The sequence below is a fragment of the Phasianus colchicus genome, chromosome 1 (assembly GCF_987193195.1).
Source record: "Phasianus colchicus chromosome 1, bPhaCol1.hap1.1, whole genome shotgun sequence".
Lineage (NCBI taxonomy): Eukaryota > Metazoa > Chordata > Aves > Galliformes > Phasianidae > Phasianus > Phasianus colchicus.
In genome coordinates this window covers 108,730,422-108,755,289 of record NC_143436.1, presented here as the reverse complement: position 1 = coordinate 108,755,289, position 24,868 = coordinate 108,730,422, and the positions used below count along the sequence as shown (strand labels likewise).

Sequence of the window (24,868 nt, the reverse complement as noted above, 5' to 3'; positions counted from 1 at the left end):
ATGAAGTCAAAATACTGCACACTCTAAATAAATCTATTGCACCCGTGAATGACCAAAGTTTTCAACTACTCAGCACTCTGAAACAGAAAATAATTCATCAGAAGTAGTATCTAGCCTCTGGCTTCAGACAAAAGCAATTTTGTTTTTTCCTTCCAATTTCAAGTACTGGTTTGCAATTCTGTAACTACCCCTTCTTTTGTCTAAAAATACAAGGAAATACATTTTGCCCATTAAACAGAGTTTCCATTACTCTATGGACTACATATACTCTTTTTAAAGCGCTACGATAACGTAGCTATGCATTATGAAGTAATAAGTGTTTTCTTCTTTACACATGCAGAACATCATGTATGTAAGTGCACCAAAATAACATTTTTAACATAAATATGCAAGAAAGCATCGTGCTTGTATGACAGAAGCAAAATTCCCAGACCTTCTATTCATTCTACTGTCAGCAATGCTAAATGAAGATATGAACACTTCCTAGCTACTTGTGTGGTATCTGTAATTCAGACTCTGGGATCCCATGTTGATTTACAATACTAGCAAAAGAATTTTGAAACACATGAAACTAACCTTTGGCCAATTAGGCTTCAAAATAGTGGCCCTTTTTCCATCAGCAAGGGCTCTCCTTAGAGAGAAGGAAGGAAAAAGAGATATTTATTATTCAGACTTCAGGAAAATCCACAGACCAGGGCTTCATTGTACACAGCACCACAAAAATTTAAGATAATAAGAAAAAATATAAGAACAGTTCATTCACCCGCAAAAAGGCCAGGGATAATAGACATAGCCAGGAATTCTCAAGGAAGGAGATGACTGAAATTATCTGAGAAGACAACTTCAAGTGAAGCAGAAACAAATAAAGCCAGTGGCTTGGCCTGGAGACCTCACTGCCATTAACTACTCACCAGTGGACTCACCAGACATGGACAAAAAGGACTTCAAGAATAATGAATAAAAAGTATCTAATATCCATTAGAAGTACCATGTATAGTGAAGATCAAATGTAATGTGCAGAGAGTTGAGCACAGCACCAGGAAAATGGGCAGAAATTATGAACTGTATGGATGTCAATTTTTAATTCCATTGTTATTTCTTTTTCTTGCAACAATTAGGTCTGGATTAATAATAATCAGACTCTTAAGACTTCAGTTTTACTACAACAAAACCTTTATATAAATATATATATATATATATATATATATATCCACCTTGATCACAAATAAGATTTTTAGCTGAACAAAAGGCTTAACAAACGATAATCCCAGAAATACACTCTTCTCTAAAAGGTTTCATAAATCACAGCACTCAGTGTTTTTTGTTTCCCCCCATCCATATAACCTTCCCACTGTTCCAAACTTTAAATAGCATTACATACTACCAGAGAATACAGCTAACATACTCTTTTCTCTTAATATCAGTTTCCTGAGATAGTGACATCACAATTACTACAGCTACACTTCAGTTTTTTAAATATTTTCTTTGTTCAGTGTTAATTTGCACTTACAGGAGATCATAATATTTCAGGTTATAAACAAGGGTTACTTACTTGTACTGCTTTGTGAGAATTAAACAAAGAGCTCGGTTTCCATACAGAAGATGGTTTGCAGGACTTAAGAAAAAATCAAAAAGTTTGTAATATATATTACTTTCGGAAATCTTAAGGAAAAGTTCTCCCAATAACTGTCTGCAAACACCACAGCACAAACACTGCAAACAATTTATACAAGTTTCCTTCAATAGTCTGAGCAATTTACACGTCATTTACATTATAGTTTTAATTATGTAGCACTTTGTAAGATTAGTGAGGTGAAAAGAATAAAAGAAGATAAATTTAGATTCTGCCCCCAATACTTTGCTGTGACAGATACATCAAAACACAACTCAAGCCACCCAAAGACACAGCTAGTACACCCCCTCCCATCTCTGGTTTGCTTGGGGAAAAAGAAATAAAAAGAAATTGGTGGAATCATGGAAAAGCTAGCTTGGCTGTCACATAAATCCCAGTTTATTTTCCTCTGCAATCCTTAACTTCCAATTAAGTCAAACATTTCACAAACACTTTTGGATCACTGCTTCCAGAACTCTGTTTCATAACCATCTGTCTGACTGAGCCAATCAAACAGCAGTTCCAAAGAATTAAAGCACTGCTCCCAAAGTATCTACAGAAGAGTGGGGGGAAGGGGAAAACCTGCGTATGTAATCCAGCAACCACTTAAAACAAAGCAAAAGGATGCAGCTAGCTGGGGAAGAAGTGTGACGATGAAGCAGATGAAAATCAGCTCAGTCAAAGAAGGAGAAAGAAAATAAAGTCCAGGAAGGTTGAAATCAGCTTGAATTTGGGATTGAGATGTGACACTATGTACTATGTGACAAAATCTGAAGAAAGACAACAACAAAATGCTAATCCCATCAACCACACAGTTATAAAACTATGGACAAAATTTAAAAACAATGTATCAAATTTTTATGGAATTCAGATTTACTTCACTTATTATTTAGTCATCTAAACCTAACAGAAACTCTTGGAAAGAAAAAGTGCAAACAACCACTAGCAAGAAGAAATAGAAAAAAATGTGTAACGCTTTTTTTTGTTTGTTTTAGTTAGACATCATTTGACTTCTAGAGTGGCTCATGCAAAACTAAACAAAGTCTTAATAAATCCCAGTAAGCTGAGTGCATATGACACAACACAATCTAGTTAACCAGTTGAGTTCTTACCAAAACTCTATGGCTTTAGTATATGACACGATAGCATGATCAAATTTTCCTTGGGAGAACTCCTCATTTCCTTTCTGTTTCATAGATTCACTCTTCTGTGAAATTAAAAAACAATTCAGAAACCACTGTAATTAAACTCAGCTGCAATGTGAAGTAAAGAAAACATCTGGCAATAGACTGCAGTGCTCCAATAGCTCCAATGCACAATGGCAACATAAACAACCAATGTTCTGTTTATTAAGTCATTTAAGCATTTGAAACTTGAGTCTTTGATCACTTGGCCATTTTTTTTCATGGCCAAAAAAACCGCACAACACATGAAAATGACAAACACCCTGATACAGTCTCTTACCTTCCTACAGTTTTCACAGGTGACAGCTTTAAATTCTTCAACTAGATTACAATCTTCCAAAGCAACTTTAGTAATATAATGTTTGCCTGTAGACAAAAATCAGAGAAACACAATGGATGAAAAATTAATCAAGACAAAAAGTAGAGTTTACTGCTAAGAATTGTGCTCCCTCGTATGGTTGGAAGTAAAATTTGACTTACTAAACAAATAATAGAAACAAATGACATGACAAATGTTTGAAACTAAGGTATCATTTATTAGTGGGTAAGCCCAAAAAATGTGTTGCAAGCAGTAAAACCTTTAAGGATTTGCCCTCTTTCAAGCAATCAACTGAAATTTTATTTTGAAAAAAGTTGGGACTTTAGAGATCTGAAAGGACTTCTGTTACAATGAATTTGTGCCCTGGTACTTAACTATAAAAAGATTTTCTGCTTACATGCAAGTCCAGTTCCCACCACTCACTTATTTACTGTAAAAGCTGAATTAGAGTGTATATACGCAAAAATTAAGAACAGAATACAAGCTGCTCAACAGGCAAGAAAAACAGTAGGCTTGGTATCTTCTGCCATTTCAACTGAGGTTCTTCTGCTAGTGTTAATAGCCTACGGTGATGCCCATGAGTTATGTAGGCTGAATTTTGAAAGATGAATGCCCAACATCTGAATTAATACAGACAAAACCCTCTGTCAAACTTTTAACAATAAAACCCTATTAATATTACAGTCACATTCCATCCCTATGTTGAAGATTGAGAGCCTACAGCTCTCAATCAGATTGAGAGCACACAATTAGCTCACGAAGGACTCCAAACTCAGGAACCATTCTGAACACCTGTTCAGAAAGAGCATGTGTACTGTGAACATGAAAACGTACAGAAATTCAAACAAGAACTGACTGCTTTAAATAAACAAAGAAAAAACAATAACACAACAACACTTTTTCCAGACACTCTTGCAGACACTTACAAGCTAATATAAGCATTACTATTCCATAACTTGAGCACAGGTAACTTTCCAAATGACTGTTTCTTCACAAGAGCTCATACTTACATTCACCAAAGAAAGTTTCAAGATAGAGCCAACCAAAATCACCAAGTTTCTCCAGCTTCTGCAGAATATTGATATCACCTGTACATCTGATCCAATCAAGTGCATCCCTGACATCGAAGAAACCCTAGTGCAATTGAAGAAAAGGGAGAAAAAAACAACAAACAAAGCAGTAACTTTATACAAAGTCCTAAATAAAAAACAACACACCAGGTAAACAAATAATTCATTGGCAATAGTGGAAGTATTCTGTGTAAACGCAAAAAACAGTTCTTCCATAGCAGCTGCTTGAGGCACTTGATCCCAAGTTGTTAGCCTTTCAAACAGGCAATAGTTCACAAATATAAATACCCAGGTAACTTAAACACAGCATAATAAAGCATATTCACAAAAAGCAGACAGACAGGGAAGCCATTCTAATCATAGAAATCGATTTAGAAACTTTTTTTTTTTTCAGTTAAACTACAAAAGACAGCAGAAACTAGGAACTGAAAAGTGATAAGCATAGGGAAACTAAGAACAGCCAGAGAAATGGAGAGAAAATGAAAAACTTAACAAGTATAGTTCTATTAAATGCTGAATTTGATCATGAAGATGGATCAGCACGCTCCCATATTACAACCTTAGTCAATCATTCACAGTCCTTCAGACTCAGTGAGTACCACTGTATGAGAATCTCTTAGAATATTTCCCATCTGCCTCCAAAAAAGAGAGGTTTTGAAGGTTTTTACCATTTCAGTAATCAAGCATAGTCCTATCGATAGCCGTGAAGCCTCATCATACAGCACTGCCATGGCTTACAACAGGCCACAGGACTGCAACTTGCAAGATTTACTACTTGTCTGTTTTAACTTGTTTCATCTCTACCAGAAATCTCTTTTGACCAGGTGGCCATGATTCACTTGGTTCACTTTTGCACAGTACAACAATAGTTTATATACAGGCAGTAGTAGCAATAAGTGACTTGCTACTGCTATGGCTACCATAATGATGCAATATTAAGAACTGTAAAAATGAAAGACAAATATAATAGAACAAAGGCCTCAATAACTGAATACATGAAATAGTTGAGAAGAATACAGGCATAGGAAAGATGTCACAAACTGACATCAAAGACCCAATGGCAAAAAGCAACTGGTGAACACACATTATAGAAACAGAAAGCAAGAAAAAAAGAAACAAATTCCCAAACGTAGAAATGGACAAAACTGGGACAAAATGTATGTAACATACATAAAACACAAGAAGTAAAATAAGATCAGAAGCAACTCGAACATGCACACCAATGACAGTAACAATCAAGGTGCATAAGTGCATTAGCAAACATAAAAACAAATGCAAGTCAATTCTAGAATTAGGAAGAACATTAAGAGTATTCCTCACAGCACAGAACCCTGAGAAGCAATGCTTACACTCCCCACGCTAAATCGAAGCCACTGACCGTAAGTCCCCAAGGAGCTGGGAATGCTAAGCATAACACCTCAGATAGGGTCAGAGACTAGGAAATGAATTTGTCACAATTTTAATTGTATTATTACTATCATAAGAATTTTTCCATTTACTTTTCTTTGTTTTCATTTGTCATCTGTAATAACCCATTCTGAAAGGTTTCCTAACAGTACCTTGTCATTATATGAGAAGTGTTTTGTTTTTTTTTTTCCCATTGGCCTCTCCCAATATTTTTAGTGTAGCACACAAACACCAGCACAGAAAGAGGACAAGCAAACACACCAGCAGTAGGACATATAAGCCACCCCCAAAATTCCCACCCACTATGATCTTCTTACACAGATGGTATTTATTTCACAGCTCCTGTCACATGCACATTTTATTTTGTGGCTCTGAGTTGCAACAACTGGGATGTATTAACACATAGGTCTGTATATTTAAGTAGTCATTTTAGTATTTTGTATATTCGTACAAATATTTTGTTTGTATTCACACATAAAAGAGCATTCCAATTAAAAAGAAAAAGAGCATTCCAATTAAAAAGAATTCAAGAAACTTACATTCTCCAACCTGCTGCCAATTCTCAGTATGCCCCCAATAAAATGTGGAACATTCTGGAAGATAGATTAAAAAAAAAAAGAAAAAAGTTAACACCTGTTAATTTTACTTAGCGTCTGCTCAGGTTCAGCTCAATAACATTTTCTGTTTCACTTTAATGCAGTGCCATTTGGATAACTTCTCCAGTCCATTTCAAAGTCTCTGGAAATATTTTTGTATTCAACAGCCAATCCTTAACTATTGTTGTTGAAAGATAAATAAATAGTGAAGATGTTACGACATCTGGTTAGTCAGCTGCTTTAGCCATTTCTGTAGTTATCTACAGAAGTACCAGCTGATACATTGAGTGAAAATATCCAAAACAGCAGCACTTCCTCTCCTGAGATTTGGATACTGAATATACTGTCTTGTACAAGAAGATAAAGGCTGAGCAATTAAGAAAAGCAAAGTATAGGTCACAGGGAATGGGAATACGCACAAAGCCTCCCATATAAACACTGAGTGAAAGGCTCCCATGAAGGGAAAAAACACAAAGAACTCATCATATGAGACAAACTGGAATAATTGCAGGGACATCCTGAAGTACAAGAAGGTGAAAACAGAGCACTCAAAGAGCCTAAAGGGAGGAGCAGCACAAAGAGCAAGTATGAATCCACCAGATGAGTACCTGATAATGTAACAGTATGGTGGACAGAAAAGCACGCTCAGAGTTCAACACAGAACTTCAGTAAATCAATATTTTTTTTAATGTCATACTTAAATTCTAAAAGCCTACTATCTTTCCTTCAGCTGCTGAAAACATTTATGTCATTCTCCACACTGTCAACGCATGAAGTCAACAATGAATGAAGTCAACAACAATATTTATTTGAAAAATAATCTGTTGAGCAAGAAAACAGCTTGACCAAAAAAAAAAAAAAATCTGTTTAACTTATTCATCAGGATAAGGTGCCTTTTTTTTTTTTTTTTTTGGATGTGACTCTCTCAGCAATTTACAAGGGTCCTAGTCAAACATATTAAAAGACTCTGCAAATACTTAATAAGGATTCTCTCAACTGCCAGAAAAACTATGATTTGAAATTAAATTTCTAAAAATCTGTATATCGACTATCTACTTATCCACTCCAGTAAAAGGAAATGTCTAAATTAAAACGCAATCTCAAGTTGTAATACTTACAACCACTTTTTTAGTCAAATCTACAAGGTCTTCCACAAGCTCTAAATCACAGAGTTTCTTCCAATTCCAGTCTAAAATCTGTAAACTGCTGCAAAAAAGTTACCAATTAGAAAAATAACACTGTGTAAGACAGTCTTACCTACTAATAGTTACAGTGATTAGATCTAAGCAAGAACATGGCTATTAACTCAAATCAAGCATTTCAGAAGGGGAAAAACAAAAAGATGCCAAGGTTATGGTACTTCTCAAATATAAGATGTCCGTTTAAGCACATAAATACTGACATAGATTCCAAACTTCAGAAACCCTTTCTTAATATTTTCATCATGCGTTCAAGAACAATGCCTTCTGATCTTAAGTAACGTAGCTCACCGTCAAAACATTCCTGCAGATTGTTTTACTACTGAGAGCACAACTGTCACATCTGTTATCCTTCACAGATGATGAAAAAGAAATGCAAAGGCTGATGACTCATTGTGAGAACTTACCCCCAGTCAGCTACCAAATAATTACTTTCACTTTGGAAGAGAAGAGGCCAAAAGATGCGTATTTTAATAACGTTGCAATATTCTCTTAGTTTGTCAACCGGCTGACGGCACCACACTTCACAGGGGTCAACATCTTTAAGAAAACAGTTAAGAACTAGACTATACAATTCAAGCATTACAAGTAATCAAAGTCCAACTACACATTCAACATCACCAGTTATTTCCATAATGCATCCCTCTGTGCTATTTAATCAGAAGAAGACAACTTGAAACTTCCAATATACCTGATAAATTGAGGTTTTTGTTTATTTTTCTAACTTGAAGGAGGGAATTTATATGGAAATAAGAATACAGACGCGCTGGCAGACTTCACATTCTTTGCCCAAGGAATCACCTATGTTCTGAATTGTATTAACATAAGTGTATAAATGAATAAATGCTGTCTGCTTTTAACAAGGAGCCTAGCAAGGGCCATAAGAGATACTATTTCCAAGGTACAACATGAGCCTCTCCTAGATGTACCTGTTTAACTATTTTCTATGACAAATTTAATGTATTGTGGCAAGTAGCAACACAGCACAAAAAGAAAAAAAAAAATCAGAAACAATCTTTTTTCTCTAGAGTCCATTACATATGTGATATATGGCTCTTCCAAAAAATATAACCCATATCCCTTGGACGCTGCCTTTAAAAGGTAAGGATCCCAACTGGACTATAGAGGAGGCATCAAGTAATCCCAGAGCAGAAGCAGTATTATCTGTGTTTGAATAAATGCAAAAATTCATCTCACATAGTGAGATCAGTGGTTAAACCTGAAATCCTACATATTAAATATTATCATTTCTGTAGTGAATCCAGATTTAATAATCTGGCATACTCTAAAGCCATCTGCTTCTCTGCAACTGTCCAAAAAATAATTAAGGATTATAGGTAAAGAGTTTCGCAGTTATTAAGAACCATTTGAATGTGTCTTTAGATCTAGACAGCTAAGATACAGTTACAATTAAAACACGGGTAATAACCATCAATCTTACCTGTCCATCCTCATAGTATTAACCACCTAAATATATGTCAGTGTTACTGTCTACTCACACCGTTCTCACAAATGCATAGTAGTATACTGCATCAGCACAATAAGATGAGAATTTCTTCAGCATTAATTAAATATAACAATGCTTCTGCTCAGAGAAGAAATGATTCTAGCTTACTCAGACAAAAGGAGAAAAGGAGAGGAAAAAAATGAAACAGCAATTGAAAGATGCAAGCACAGCACAGACACTACTTAAGAAAGTTATATAATATTGGTTTAGTTTACATACCAGTTTTAGGTTTACGTGGAGAACGTTGTACAAATACTCCATGACCCTAGAGATAAACATGTTATTTCTTAACATTGCATATCTTACAAATACGTTACTTAAAGAGTTTTGAAGTATTAAACCAAAATATAATCTTTACATCAGAGGAAGTGGCGAAATAGAGGCAATTTTTAAGTTCCATCACCAATTCCTTTTCTCAATACACTTTTGCTTTCAGAGCACAGATACAGAGGGTCAGTAAAGAAGATGATCTGTGGTTATGTTGGCAACCTAATCTAGCTGTCATACCTCTGTTCTCTGCAGGGGAGCTGGACTAGATGGCCCTCAAAGGCCCCTTCCAACTCTAAGGATTCTACGATTATGTCTTCATAAGTAGCATGAACAACAAGGAAACAAAACTATGAAGCAAAGCATTTGGTACTGAGGAGTCTACTTTTACATTACACACTTTTCAAAGGGTTGTTTTAGTTCGCACTTCCTCATGTCTACTCCCACAGACAGCACATCTGTTCATGGCTGATACACATTAGCTACACTCCTAAAAGCATCTTACAGATTAGTCTCACTCTCAGTGAATTCCACTAGCACACTCCTATACCTCCTCATGATGAAAGTCAAAGCATCGAAGACGGGGACACCTGGGATATTTGCTTCAAAAGCATCCTGAGTCAAACTAAAATACTAATGCAGACATATCAACTACAGCAATCAGTAACTAGCTAAAATTTAGTTAGCCATTATTAACTCTTAATTAACTTAGTTGTTAACTAAAATACTAATGTAGATAACATAGCTAGGAAAATGAGTTCTGTGTACCCTACTTGTTCTGAACAGAAGCTTGTAATAAAATCTTAATAGAACTCACTCAGTGTTCACCATCATCATACTGTCTTCTATGTCCAATCGGAGATGGGTGAACTCCCCCAGCCTTTCCCCTCCCCATCCCATTTCACAAAGAATAAAACAATACTAGTGTTCCTAATCTGCTCCATTTCTGGAATTCTGCCATCTGTTTTCTGGAAGAAAACAAGGAAACTTACGATCTGCAGTATTTTGCACTAACAGATCCCTCTGACAGACCCTTTTGTATCAAGTCTTTATAATTCACATTTAGCAAAGCCAGAAAGCAAGCCAGTAAGCAAACAAACAACAACAAAAAGCATTTTTATTAGTCAACTAACACAACAGTCCAGTCAACTGCACTCTTGTGGAAAATAAAAGTGTATCTACATACTCAGAATTGAAAAGCATACCCACAGATTAATCATTAGGAATGGACAAAATTTTTTTTACAAGTTTAAACAACATACTTTAGTGTGCTTAAAGCACAGTACTCCATGCATGCCTCTCAAGCTGAAAAATAAGTTACTTTCTTCTCTTTTACAAATCCCTACAAAGTCTGTTATTTTAATAAACACTGTGTGTGCCATTTGATGCATGCTGTATGTATTATGCCTCTGCATAGCAACATTATCATTTCAAAGAAACACATACCTATCTCTGAATACAAATGGAGAAAAATACATAAATATGAAGCGTGTTGTTCAGAAAGTTTCTTTCACAGCCCTTTATTGTTTCAGCAGCAGATCTCACAGACACACTAACATGTTGTGCAATGACAACTTAACTTGACCTGAGGTGATGACAGGGAATCACATGGTCTTGCCATAACTAATAGTCCTGAACTGCTACAGCACTACATATAAATCAAGGCTTATTCTCAAAAATAAAGTTACTGCAGTGTCAACACATTGACCAGGCAACACCAGGACACTGACACAGAGAGGAAAAAGATGAACTGGTATTTCAAAATCAATTCATCTTGAAAGATGACTGAGAAAGTCTTAATTCACTCCACAAGATGGATTCTGTTCCAAAACTAAAACCAAACAAATTATCCTCCTCACCCCTACCTAGTTTGGACACATAAAGCCCAAGGTGACATTCCCACTAAAGCAAACCTCAGAAACAAAATTCAGCATTTGCACAGAATCAAAGGCTTTCAAAAGCATAGCACATACATTCCTCTAAAGAGCTTTTAGAATATTTTACTAACACAACTGTTAAGGTATTTTATTCGGTCCATAGCACAGAAAATACCTTGGATGATATAAACAAATTTAAATGAGACACGCTACTACTAATGGTCCTCAGTACAGGTCATAGAATCATAGAATATCAAGAGTCAGAAGAGATCCTCAAAAGATCACAGAGTCCAACTCCAAGCTCCATAGAGGACCACCCAAAACTTAAACCCTATGTCTGAGAGTTGGTCCAGACGCTCCTTGAACTCACTCAAGACTTGGTACCATGCCCTGGTGAGCTCGTTCCAGGGCCCCACCACCTTTTCCTAAGTCCCAGACCTGATACAGCTTTACAAAATCAGAAAGTCGTTTCATCCGTACTTTTTATTTCTCCACAAGATAAACAATTGTGGCCCGGCTAATTTGTATCTGGCAACACTTCAGATAAACAACCCATGAACAGAAGCAGCAAAAAGGTTAACCACCTCAGTGTTCTGAAGGTTCCATAAGCATAGCAAGAAGTGGGAAATAAGAATCAAAGAAAGCATTCGTGGAAATATTCTAAGAGAAAAGTGCTACAGTTCAAAAAATAAAAGAAAGAACTAAGCAAGCAGTGGCCTTATTGGGCAAAAAGAACAATATATATATGTATGTATGTATGTATAAAACAAAGAATAGATGAACACTATGCAGTCAATTCACAGTCCTGAACTCACACTAACTGTTGTGAACAGTTGTGAATGTTTTGTGATTAAAGAGACGCTTAAATACGTCATCCCATACATGACCTGCATACACAACCAAGGGATTTGTTAAGCAGTCATTATGACCCACCCATCATTGTCTGGGTTTACAACAATTGTATATGCATTCAATAAATGCCTGATAGAGGATACACTGTCTCTGGTGCCCTAACCGGATTTACTATTTCTGCAAGAGAGCAGTATATAGAGTGGCACAAGGAATTTTTGCTTGAGGGAAACCTAATTGCAGCCTTCCAGTATGTAACTGAAGGGAGCTTATAAAGAGGAGGGAGACTGACTTTTTACATGGTCTGACAGTAATAGAACAAGGAGGAATGGCTTTAAAATACAAGGGGGAAATTTAGATTAGATGTTAGGAGGAAACTCTTTCCTCAGAGAGCAGTGAGGCGCTGGCACAGCTGCCCAGAGAAGCTGTGGTGCCCCATCCCTGGAGGTGCTCAAGGCCAGGTTGGATGGGGCCCTGGGTACCCATGGCAGGGGTTGGGGTGGGTAGGATTTGGGCTCCCTTCCAACCTAAGACATTCTACAATTCTATGAAATCCCAATGGAAGAACTCATTCCAAACCCACTCACCAATTCACAGCAGGATTTATAACCAGCACTGAAAGCCAAGGCCGCAAACTCAGATTCAGACAAAGGCTCACCCATGGTTCGGGATCCTGAAAGAAAACGATTACGAGAAACACGGTGAGGAGGCAGCCAAGAGGCAAACAAGCCGCGTTTAACAGGACTTATCCAAATCCCTACGAAAGCTTCGAGGAATATGTGTGTTATTTCCGCGCGTCACATCCTCCAGACTGCATTCAATGCTAACTCAATGCACCGTTCCCAGCCCCTCAGTACTGCCTTGCCCCGAAGCCCAGCGGTGCGGCAGCGCGCCGTTTCCACACACCCCGAGCGCGGAGCCCCGCAGCCGCCCGGCAGCCCCTCTGACAGCCGCCACCCGGAAGCCCCGCGGCTCCCACTGACGTGTCGCAGCCCGGCCCCGCGGCGCCGGTCCCCACCCCGGGCGTCAGCCGGCCGGGGGCTGCGGAGAGATGGCGACAGCCCTTCCCTCCCGCTGCAAGGAAAGAGGCACAGGAGTGCGGCGTAGACAGAAGGGCCGCACCTACCGCTGTAATCACTCACCAACCCCTACCAGAACCGACCGATCAACCGCCCGCCCTCCGCCCCTCAGCTCAACTCAGCGCTGCGCTCGCAGCTCCGTACAACCTCCCACTGCCGCTCGCTGGCGGGCAGTGCGCATGCGCTCGCTACCGCGCCCGCCGTCTCCGACCGCGCATGCGCGGAGGCGGCCTGGTAGGTTCGCGATATCCAGGGTGAAGAGTGAGGTTGGGCGTTGTTCCTCTCGCGACTTCCGGTTTGGAGGGAGGGGGGTGTGTATGGCTGCGGTCGCTCAGGCTGTACGGTGTAGTCACGTGATGCCAGCCGGGTGCGTGCGTGGTGGCGTTGTCCTCTTCGCAGTCGCCAACCTATGGCAGCGGTGCTTGGGGTCGCCGCCTGGTCTCCCTTCCTTGCTCTATAAGAGCCTTGTGACTTCTTGTTTTTTTCCCCGAGCTAGAGGGAAGGACCAGTGAGTATGGTGGAGAACTCTCCAGCCCCGCTGCCTGAAAGGGCGATATACGGATTTGCTCTGTTTTTGGGATCTTGGTTTGGCTTTAGTAAGTATGCTAGGTGTTGAAATCTGTTGCTTTGCTTATGGGACAAATGTAATTGTAACGAGGCCGTCTCAGAAGGGTGGTGTTAGTGTAGAACTGCCTGCAGTCGGGGAGTCAGCTTTAATTCCCAGGCCTGTGGGTTGATACATTACCTTCTGTGATTCTAATGTGTTTTGTCTTTTTTTTTACAACTTTATGCTGTCCTTTATAGTATCATAGATAAAAATTTGCTTAAAACTCCTCTGCTATCTAATTTTAGTAAATCTTATATCTAGATTGTATATATTGCTGCCACATAGTAACCATTGCACAGAGGAGTGGGAATTGTAGACTCGTTTGAGTTGGAAGGGACCTCTAAAGACCATCTGGTCCAACCCCCTGCAGTGAGAAGGGATGCCCACAGCTCCATCAGGTGCTCAAAGCCCCATCCAGCCTGACCTTGAGTGTCTCCAGGGATGGGACGTTCACCGCCTCTCTGGGTAACCTATGCCAGTGCCTCACCACCCTTAATTGTGACAAACTTCTTCCTTATATCCAATCTAAGCCTCTTTTAGTTTGAAACCATTTCCCATTGTGCCATCGCAACAGACCCTGCTGAAGTATCTGTCCCCTTCTTTCTTACAGCCCCCCTTCTGAGACTGAAAAGCCACACTTAAGTCTCCCCAGAGCCTTCTCTAGGCTGAACAGCTCCAGCTCTCAGGCTGTCTTTGTAGGGGATGCAAAAACCTTTTTCACCTAAACACTGGAGAAAGGAAATAAGTCAATTTGGTTAACATGAGTGGAAAGTGATCAGGGTTACAGGAGCATTTTGCTGCTGTTGTGACAGCTGCCTTAGCATTTCACTGGGGATATCTTACATGCTAGAGATGCAGGTCTTTTGTTAAGTCTTCCTCACCTTTAGGAGAGAAGTAGAAGAGTAGAGAGACGGTAGCACTTAGCTGCTAACCTATTTTCATCAAGTTTTGCTAAACTTCACTGGATTTGTTGGTGGGAAATAAAATCTCTCAGCGTTGCTTTTGTTGATGTGAAATTGGTATTTAGCTTGCAAAGAGTCAGGAAGTATTTCCAGTATTTGAGAAGCAAATTGTATAAATGGCTATAAAATGTTATCCCCATACTGGAGAAGATTTTTCTGAGATGGTATTCTGCCATATTTTAGTAGAGCTATTTTTGTTTAAATTGTCTAAAGCAAAGTAGTCTCAGTATGTCCCAATATGAGAGTATTGCTTTAAAAATTTAAGAAGGAGGTCTAAAATGGTATTGTTTGAACTGCTTTGACTCTTCATTCTTCTGTGCAGTGCTGTATCTTATCTGGGCATATGTTCCTGAGACTTGGCTCTTCTCATTGGGACTAACATACTGGCCTCAAAAGTAAGCTCAAGCTTAATTTCTTAAGTTCAGCCTCAAACTGTTAGGCCTGGATATGTGTAATGATTTCCAGATAAGAAATTGTGAAACTGTTTTTAGAATATGTATGATTTTTTTCTGATTTGAAAGGACTGTAATGTTTGTGAAACATTATTTTATGTGGATAAGCATTTAAGATAAAAATTTCTTGTTGTGTCTTGGGAGGGATGGTAGTATTTTGATGTTTTATGATAAGTTTGAATTTTTATTTTCAGAGAGTTTGTTGAATAAAATACAGTAGACTTTAAACTGTAAATATAAAAAATAAAAACTTTCTGTAAGTGAATCTATTTGGTGGTTTATACCAAAGTAGTTACACTGATTCTGCAGTCAGGTATCTTCCTGGGGGAAGCCATGATCCATACCCAGAAGTGTTGTTTCTTTGCCCATTGGTAAAGTTTGTATTAGATAAAATAGCCACTACATTAAAACTGTTATATCGTTATACATTTGTTACTAGAAAATATATAAACTTTAAAATCTTTTTCCTCAGATACTGGGCAGTTGCTTTGCCAGCGTATTTATTAGTTGTTGTGGGAATTATTTATATATTACTTTTTGGTATTAACATGATGAGTACAGCTCCACTTAACTCCACGGATACTATTACAGGTAATCTTTTTTTTGTGTGGGATTTCTTGTTTTTTCTAAGATTTTTATACTTTACTGATAATTTCTGTAAATTATCTACATACATATGTAGACATAAATAATATAAATCAAATTTTAAGCTTTCAAATATTTTAACATAGAAAAGAAGTTCTTGGAAATACTTAAGGACCAGACTGAAAAGATCTCCCACAAGCCTGACTTTTGCTTCTTTGTTACCTTATGGCAGTAATTTCAAATTGGTAAAGTGTACCATATTAGTAAAGCAGACAACATTAGAGAAACAGGTCTTAGGTATGTATCCAGGCATGTACATCTCTCTCATGTCATCCTCTCACTTAGTGGCAACCCAGGTGTTTGTATGGCAGGCGTGATGTGGGTCTTGCTCTGTTTGGAAAACAACTGCACTCATCTTTGTTTTCTCCTGATGGAAATGTTGAGTGATTTTGTTCAGTGTGCACCTGTGAACATGTCTATGCTGTTATAGGAGCGGGAGCTGTATGGTGATGGGAGCAAGAAGCTAAGATAAAGGAAGGGTAGCCGGCATCTCAATAGAAATCCTAAAATAAAATGCTCATGCTACAGACTGAGCTACTCACTGCAGGGTTTATTTACACTTTTTATCTGTGGCTGTATGATTTGATGTCATCAGCATCTTAAAGTACAGTCCCTGATGGATGTTCCAGCAGGAGAGCAGAGTTGATTTCTTCAGGGCCTCTGTTAACATATGTTGATGTGAAGTGTTTCTGATTTACCATCTTATACCTCAGCAACATGGGGTTTTCAGCATCATTTAGTAGCTAAATTTATACAGTATTGCATTATGTAACATTCATTGAAAGCAGGAAAAAAAAAATCTTTAATACGTGGAATGTTTTCATCATTTCCTGTAGATAACTATGCTAAAAAGCAGCAACAGAAGAAATTTCAAGAAGAAGCAATTCCAGCATTGAGGGATATTCCCATCAGTGAAGTAAACAGAATGTTTTTCCTACCTGAAAAAGGAATCTTCAACAACAGATAGTACTTACTAAGACCTGTCTGAATAAAGGATTATGAGGAACGTTACATAACATCTCGTTGCTGAAAGAAACCTTCTCATGGTATAATAAAGCATTTTTTAGTGTGTGTTTCTGACAAAATTCATGTGCATACATTTCACTGATGTGGCTTGGTAACCTGCATTAATATGAGAATTATGGCACATTAATTAATTTAACCATTTTGTTGATTTTTAAAATTGCATTATATTAGTTGTAGTTTACTACTTAAATTTTCCCACTCAGTGTAAAATATATGTTTGGACCTTGCTTAGTTCTGGTTTTCATTGAGTTCAGGAAAGCAAATGTGTTTTGTTTGTCAAATGCTTGAGACTTTTAATGTAAGTTAAAGTGTTTACATTGTAAATGTACGTTTTTCATTTGTAAATATTAATAAACTGTAAATATTGTTAAGGTTAGCAGTGTTCCTGTGGTTCAGTAAGATTTGTTCTGGGTACAGAGTGTATAGTGTTTGGTTTTTCTTTACATAATTCTTTATTCATCACATTATGGAATCATGGAATCCATTTAAGCTGGACAAGACCTCTAAGGTTATCAAATTCAACAGTTAACCAAGCACTGGTGAGTGTACCGCTACATCTGCAGATCTTTGAATTCCTCCAGAGGTGGTGATTCAGCTATTTCCCTGGGCAACCTGTTCCAGTGCTTCAAAGCCCTTTATGTAGGGAAATTTCTCCTAATATCTAACTTAAACCTTCCCTAGCACAACTTGAGGCCATTTCCTCTTGTGCTGTTGCTTGCTGCCTGGGAGTAGAGACTGACCTTTGCCTTGCTACAAACTCCTTTGATGTAGTCATAGAGATTAATGAGATCTCCCCTGAGCCTCCTTTTCTTTAGGCTAAATAAGCCCATTTCCCTTAGCCATTCCTCATGAGACTTGTACTCTAGACCTTGTACTAGCTTGTTGCCCTTCTCTGGACATGCTCCATCAATTCAATGTCTTTCTTGTGGTGAGGGGCTCAAAACTGAACACAGTAGTCAAAGTATGGCGTCAGCAGAGCTGAGTATGGGGGGTACAAACATTTCCCTAGTCCTGCTGGCCTTGCTTTTTCTGATACAAGCCAGGTTGCCATTGGCCTTCTTGTCCACCTGGGCATGCTGCTGGCTGATGTTCAGCTGGCTGTTGGCCAGCCCACCGTATCCTTTTTCACTAGGCAATTTTCCAACTGTGGTTGCATTGCTTTGGGTTGTTGTGACCCAAGTACAGGACTCTGTACTTAGCCTTGTTGAACCTCATACAGTTGATCTCAGCCCATCGGTTGTGGCTATCCGGATTCCTCTTCCTACGCTCAAGCAGATCAATGCTCCCACCTAACTAGGAGTGATCTGCAAACTTACTGAGGCTGCAGTCAATCTCCTTGTCCAGATCATTGATCAAGATATTAAAGAGAACGGACCCCAATGCTGAGCCCTGAAGGTTACCACTTGTGGCTGAATTTAACTCCATTCACCTCAACTCTTTGCTTCTGGCCAGCCACTCCATTTTTTACTCGGGAATGTGTATACGTGCCCAATCCACGAGCAGCCAATTTCTCCAGATGAATGCTGTAAAAGACAATGTCAAAAACTTTACTGAAGCCTGGTAGACAACATTACCAGATCAGTCATTAGATCCTCATTATTTTACAAGTTGATAGAACAACTACCAAGCAACAAAGAATTTAATATTAAAATGTCTTTATTTCAATAGAAGAGAGTAAGGAATTTTTGAAAATGTATGTGTAAAGAAATGCATTCTAGTTCTTTAGAAATCAGTCAAAATAAACATCACTTCCTGTGAGAATTTTTAAGATCTGATAACAATCAATTAGTTTGGTATGAATATGAAATTTGTAGTTTCTTGGTTTACTAGTAACTAAGTCTTTAGTAATTCACTACTCTTTCCGCCTGTGTTTGAAGAAAAAAGAAAGTATTGTGAATATGAGAAAAAATATCTTCTTAATTAAGGAAGAAAACGCATCTTCACTTTTCACTCTGAAATAGCAGATTTTAGATTTATAGTTTTTTGGGAGCATTTCATAGCAATGACTATCTGTACCTCATCTTCATGACTGCTAATTACTAAAACATTTATTTGCTTAAGAGTTCTAGGCTTCTTGATGTTGCTTTGTTTTTCAGATTGCTCTCAGTTGCTATTATTTCCCCAGCCCCCATTTTTGCCAAATTAATCTTTGATTAATTTTAATTTGCATGCTGAAATAGCCACCTATAAGATGAATTCAAGGTTTTATGATCAACAGACATGAAAATGTATTTACTCTTCTGTCAATTCCCCATTCATGTTGTAGACACTGAATTATTGACTGTAATCTTTTTTTTTTTTCCTGTGGAATTTCTGTGTCCCATGTTCCTATTGCTTCTTGAGAAAGCAATTTAGTTTTTAATTCTAAATTGACAACTAGTGAAGGCCACATTTCTGTTACCATTTAATGTAAGGATTAATTTAGTCCCCTGTTAAGGATACTCAAATCCCTTCAGGATAAAGAAAAGCTACTGAAAAATGTCCCCAAGCCCTGAAAGCACACAAATGAACGGACTGTAAACCTTGGACAAAGATTGTATCAGTGATGAATCTGCCATTTCATTTAACTGCTGACCTCACAATTATGGGAAAACTAACAGAGGCACCTAAGTGTGTAGGCAAACTGGGGCCATTTGTTTAAGTAAAACTTGCAGGCACGAAACTCAATCTTTGCTTTTCTGTCATTCCCGTGTAGCGGTGCTTCAAAGGCACTGTAGTGACCTTTTCTTCAACTTACGAATCATAACTGACTCTTCAAAAATTGCCTCTGTGATCAAAATAAAACTAGGTAACACAGTGTATGTAGAGGATAATAAATGCATTTTGCTGAGGGATGTGTCTGTTTTGATTGGGATTCATCATTTCACCATCTGCCTATGGCTGCAATTAACTGAAAGATACAACTCCATCAGCAAAAGGAAGAGATGTTCCATCTTTTGTAAATACACAGTACACTTTAGCTACAGTTATTTAGAGAGATTTTTATGGTTTGCCTCAAGTTTTAGCGTTCAAAGAGGATCTGAAATGATTGAAATGTGTTGGTAATAGTGCCTTTCTTTACAAAACATACATCTCTAAAGACTTTGGATATCAGGTATCCATTCTCAGGCTGACACTAAACCTAAATAAATAAAAGCAAAAGCTAAACTTGCCCCCTCTTTCACCCTTATGACTTTTGATGGCGTCTTTTTCTGGCACAACCATTAGTAATGTTTAAAGTCAGATCAATTGCTCTATCCTTTCTGACAAAAAAAAAAAAAAAAAGAAAGATGCAACTTCTCATCTTTTTCTACATTTTTTATTGTGTCGGAGACTGGCGAGAATTTACACATCTTGTATAAACTTCATTTCATAAGACAGGTTCCCCTCAGATGGTATCATAATGTACGTATATGTAAATATGTAATAAAAAAATCACAAAGGTTGAGTGCTTCAAACAAAAAGACTGAAAGCCAAAGAAAATAATAGCGCTGTAGTTGCCGAATTTGTGTAATGATGATAAGGCTGTGCAGGGAAGGACGGTAACAACACACATCACATTTATGGTGTTAAAGTTGAAAAACATTGAATAAGAAACATTGGGAATAGCCTTTCTTTTCAATAATTTCCATGAGTTTATCTTGGATTTTGGTCTTTTATTGCATTGCACTGTAGTGAATACTGAATACTTAATATATGCATATGAAGTGGCAGAGCTAAACTCTCTGTGTAGCCACAGCGTTTTTTTTAAAACACATTTCATTAATAGAAGTATTTTTCCACTTTAACTGAGTCATCAGTAATGGAAGAGGAAAATGCTCAGTTTTGGAGTTCATAGGCACAAAGCATGTAAAGTAAAATATATGAAAGTTACGTTTTTTTGTTTGTTTATTGTTCCTACAGATAGAGTGGCTGAAATAAGAAAAGGAAACAAAAAGAAATATCCCATCTCACAAGTAGAGGCAAGTACACAAGGAGAGACAGTGGGGGTAAGCTGGTAGGTTTTGTCATTCCTTTGTGGTGGGCCTTAGGGTGCTGCTGTAAGTTAAATGAGGCAAATGTCATGAAGAGAAGCGACCATAACTGTAGAACAAACCATCCTGTGATAAATGTGAGGGTGGAGGTGACAGTAAGGTAACCTAAATAGAATTTGAGTTTTTTCCTGTTCTCTACTGCTTTTCCTTTCTGGCCCAGGAAAGTGTAACAAACCAGTGTCTTGGCTGTACCTGTGTCAATTCAGTTTGGTAAGAGTGGCAAGAAACTTCAAGATGTTTGCCCTTGTACAGAGCAATGTTTCTCTAGTACTTCAAATCCGTGCTGAAGCTCCCACCTACAGATACTGTGAGAGGCTCAACAATTAAATCAAAAAGCTCTTTCAAACAGTTTAAAAAAAAAAATCCTTTTGCATATTTTCTTTACCAGGCAATTCATACAGGCTTCGCTTTCTTTTATGGATGTAAATGATAAAGTATTTCTGATTCACAAAGAAAATAGTTAATCAATAATTTCTATGTAAACAAGTTTTGTTCCATAATGCATCTTTTACTTTGGTGCTTGAGTCTGAGTGGCTAAAATACTTAATGAAATGTTCTGGTTGCTGATGTATGCTTACATTTCCAGTCAGTTGTAAATTAAATTGAATGTTTTTTTAATTATTATTTTATTTTGTTTTGTTTTTGTATTTCTCCCTCTATTCATGAAATGAACTGTAGTCTGAGGAGGTAGGTTTGGAAACAATCTTCTTGTTCTGATAGTTTTCTTGCAGAAACATTGCCAAAGTAAATTTTGTTTGTGTGCTGCACAGTTGATGCATCAGCTTAATTATGAACCTAGAAGCAGCTGATCCAGTTTAGAAATCATGACTGTGTGGAGTGTCATTATATGTTAGGTGTTCCAGTGCTTCAAACAGATTTTGTCTCCAGAGCTCATAAAAACAACTGTTGTGAAGATTACCTCATTTCAGTTGTAGCAATTCAGTGCCGTTGATGATGTTATTCTCTCAGTACAAATATAGTTCAGGGAAAAAAAGAAAGAAAGAAAATAGCTTCCGTGATAATTTGGCTGAAAAGAAAAATAGTTATTACTGTGTAAAAAAATAACTCTTAAAAAATATTACGTCATATAATGGATATGCTTCCCTTAGACACATGTATCCCTCACGAGTTTGTCTTATACGAGCTTGGAGATAGGATTCAAGACTGCTTGATGAATACACCTTTTCTGACTTTTCACATGAACACATACAGTAGAAATAAAATCATAGACCTCATCTACATATCTCTCCAGCCTTCAACTTCCAGCTTTTGTAAGAACAAACAGCGGAAATCAAAAGGTAGCATTTGCTGGAAACATTACAGTTATGGAACTACTGTCGGAAGTTCTGTGAAACAAAGATTCAGAGCCAACAAATTAATCTGTAAGGTGGTAGATGGCTAGCCTTGTCTTTGAAGTAGTACGCTCGTGATAAAGTCATTATTTGGGGATGCTTTGTTATCTTTTTCCTGGAACTGATGGATGATTCTAAGGTCACCGAAAACTTCGCAAGGTCAAACTGCAGATGAGGTAACAAACCAGAACTGAAAACTGGAAGTTAACTGCAGTTGAGCAGCAGGGTTGCAATAATTGTTTCACTTTTAGTCCTTATTTAATCATTACCAAACAGGTAATGGATCACGATGCACATTTTAAGTGTGCAAATAAGTTTATGTTGACATTGTAACATGAAGAGATTTTCTGACACACAGACAAAAAAATAAATTGCTGGCGTGATGGGGAAAAGAATAACATAATTTGGCTTCCATTAATAACTGTAGCTAAATATTACCACTAATGAAAATAGTGTAGTAGTATTACCTGAATTTGAAAGTGGAATTCAATGATAAAAGGGATGGGATGTAGTCAGAGTGGTACTGTCTGAGAAACTGCTTGCTGATACAAAGCTGTCAGACTTCTGCATATGTGCAAGGTGATTTATTTTCGTATTTCCAATTACCTTTGGTTAAGATGGGTATCTATCATCCAGTTGCATTTTCCTAATAGCAAGATTTATTCTACTCTTCTAAGGAACACATTTCTTTAAAGTTGTCATTTTTTTGTTTGTTTCAAAGGTATGAATTTGCAACAGAAGTTGCTTGTGTCATTGAAACTACATCTACATCAAGATGTGGCCCATTTGAGAATGCTGCATGTGAGACCAAAATCAAATTTAGCTAACATCCTCTGTCCAACACTGGCTAGAAGGGCATGTCTATATAAGACCACAGAAATTGGACAAGAAGTTAGCAACATTTCTCCATAATTCTTCCCCAGTCTGCAACAGTGTGAGTCAGGAAACTTTAAAACCAGATCTTTGTATTTTTCTTATGATAATCATTCATTTACCTTTTTTTTTTTTTTTTTTTTTAAGTAAATAAACTCTCAGTTTCAGCAACATCACAGCATAATCATAGATTGGGTAGAGTACTCTTTTGTTTTAACTCACTGTTCATTACTTTCATTTGATGGTCAGTCATTCTCTGCTATCTGCAAACCTCTCAGGTGTTCAGAACTAGACTTGTATACTCAATCAGTATGTTCTGGCATACTGCTTGTATGTTGTCCAGGATGTTTTTTTACAGACCTCGGTAAGACCCCTGCCCACTGAAAGCTGGTTGGCTGCCAGCTGGTGAGGGTGCAGGGCAGGATCACAGAGTTCCACACAAAGGAAATGAGTGTCTTGAGGACAATAGGTTGATACTGAGAATAGGGTATTAGGTCCAGATACAGATCTTCAAAAGCTCTGTCTGTTTGAAAACATGGTAACTTCAGTGTGGGTGAGTAGCATGTAGTCCCTCCTGTTGATGCAAATCTTTCTGACTCAAAACTTATAAATGTAGGGAGACTAATGTTGTTTGCAACTGAGACTGCCCTCTGTTTATGTCTTTGAGCCCTACAGATATTAGATCCTCGTTCCGATCCTGCAACAATCTAAACACCTGCTCTTGCTGGATGACTGTGCCTACAAGAATGTACTAATCTTGCCAGATGCTTTTCTAAAAGTAAACGTAGTCCACTGTTGGGCTTCTTCAGGGCAGACAGAGAAACTGTGTAGGGCGAAGTAACAGGCAGCATGGCCTTACAGAATGTTAAGGATCAGTAAGGAAGAACCTGCAGAATGTTTCTGTTAGTTTGCTATTTTGCATTATTGGTCCTTACTTGGTGACATCATCTGTGTAATGCAAATAGCTCTTCAGTGTAATGTGTTTGTTAGGGAGATACAAGATAACTACCAAGCTACTGAACCTTTTTCACAATGGAGGCAGATAGAACACTCAGCACATCTCATAAGATTCCAGTAAACATCAGTGGAATTCTGAGCACTTTAGCAATATCAGCTTGATTTGTGTGAGAGAAAAACAACAGTGTGGATGCACACAGAAGTGTCTTAAAAGGTGAGAAGTGCTCAGGACTCAGAAAGTGAGGGCAGAAACATCAGATGTTCTGACTGAACCCAACTGAGAATAAGAGCTTCTGGCAAGGAAGAAGTTGAGGCTCAATGTATAATAATTTGGCCAGCATTGAAAGTATGTCATTGTAACTGACCTATTAAGTGATCTTGGATGTTCTTCTGCTTAAATGAGCTACAAGTCTACAATGTTGAAACTGGACCATACATAATCTTATGATGTCTATGACCTTTAGAATGTCTATGTGGCAATTCTATTTGCTGAGAAAGGAATATATGGAGATGATGAATAAGTGAAGTGTCAAAAAGCTGAATTTCCATTTGTCATATTGGGATTTACAAATTAATCTAGTTATTGTAATTATGTATATTACAAGTTGCTGTCTCCCTGTGTAAATTTAATTAATAGATCCACTCCCTAGTTTGTAAATGGAGTTTCTGAAAAAGTAAAAGATCTTCCATTCCAATGTGATGGCTCATTTGGAATCTTTGCTAGACTTACAGTTTATAGTAATCTAGCTTTGTTTGACAGTATGTTCTACGAAGAGGAATATCTGACAAGCTTATAACCATCTGGCCTTATCTACACCACCAAGAGTAGTATAGGTCAAGAACTTTGACCTTTTTGCCTTTTCTCTGGAAAAAGTATCACAGTTTTAGTTAGGGATAACCGAAGCATAATTCTGAAGCATATTGTGGCCCAACTCCTCACCCTTGCGCTATGTAAAAAAATCCTGGCATAGTAATGCAAGTAATGGCTGACTCCCTGAGCACATAGTATTTATGC

At 37.7% G+C, this 24,868-nt stretch overlaps 2 protein-coding genes across 11 annotated transcripts in view; one reads left to right on the top strand and one right to left on the bottom strand.

The window, feature by feature from the left end:
- Positions 1–13,237, bottom strand: part of TTC3 (tetratricopeptide repeat domain 3) — a 62,007-nt gene extending 48,770 nt beyond the window's left edge. For 2 of the 8 annotated variants that reach the window (XM_090122498.1, XM_090122537.1), the window contains exons 1-11: positions 13,114–13,237; positions 12,475–12,560; positions 9,114–9,159; positions 7,795–7,927; positions 7,307–7,394; positions 6,132–6,185; positions 4,126–4,249; positions 3,077–3,162; positions 2,725–2,819; positions 1,553–1,615; positions 577–631 (exon numbers count right to left, since the gene is read on the bottom strand). In XM_090122498.1, the coding sequence (XP_089978624.1) occupies positions 577–631; positions 1,553–1,615; positions 2,725–2,819; positions 3,077–3,162; positions 4,126–4,249; positions 6,132–6,185; positions 7,307–7,394; positions 7,795–7,927; positions 9,114–9,159; positions 12,475–12,560; positions 13,114–13,147 (864 nt within the window). In that variant the 5' untranslated portion in view covers positions 13,148–13,237. The other 6 variants (XM_090122505.1, XM_031612638.2, XM_090122527.1 and 3 more) reach the window with 6 other exon arrangements.
- On the top strand, positions 13,168–17,056 carry PIGP (phosphatidylinositol glycan anchor biosynthesis class P). Of its 3 annotated transcripts, none has more exons than XM_090122569.1 (5): positions 13,168–13,200; positions 13,463–13,562; positions 14,858–14,930; positions 15,460–15,578; positions 16,469–17,056. In XM_090122569.1, the coding sequence occupies exons 1-5, from the start codon at positions 13,183–13,185 to the stop codon at positions 16,597–16,599; spliced, it is 441 nt and encodes a 146-aa protein (XP_089978695.1). In that variant the 5' UTR covers positions 13,168–13,182; the 3' UTR covers positions 16,600–17,056. The 3 variants fall into 3 exon arrangements, with proteins under 3 accessions (XP_089978695.1, XP_089978706.1, XP_031468505.1); XM_090122580.1 differs by lacking the exon at positions 13,168–13,200 and adding an exon at positions 13,214–13,232 and having other exon boundaries at positions 16,469–17,055; XM_031612645.2 differs by lacking the exon at positions 13,168–13,200 and adding an exon at positions 13,246–13,333 and having other exon boundaries at positions 16,469–17,055.
- The last annotated feature ends 7,812 nt before the right edge of the window (positions 17,057–24,868 follow it).

Bases quoted from the DNA above. Each gene is read 5' to 3' on its own strand.
- PIGP (XM_090122569.1), top strand. The intron at 13,563-14,857 runs GTAAGTATGCTA...TCTTCTGTGCAG, and splicing joins GGGATCTTGGTTTGGCTTTA to TGCTGTATCTTATCTGGGCA. The intron at 15,579-16,468 runs GTAATCTTTTTT...CATTTCCTGTAG, and splicing joins CTCCACGGATACTATTACAG to ATAACTATGCTAAAAAGCAG.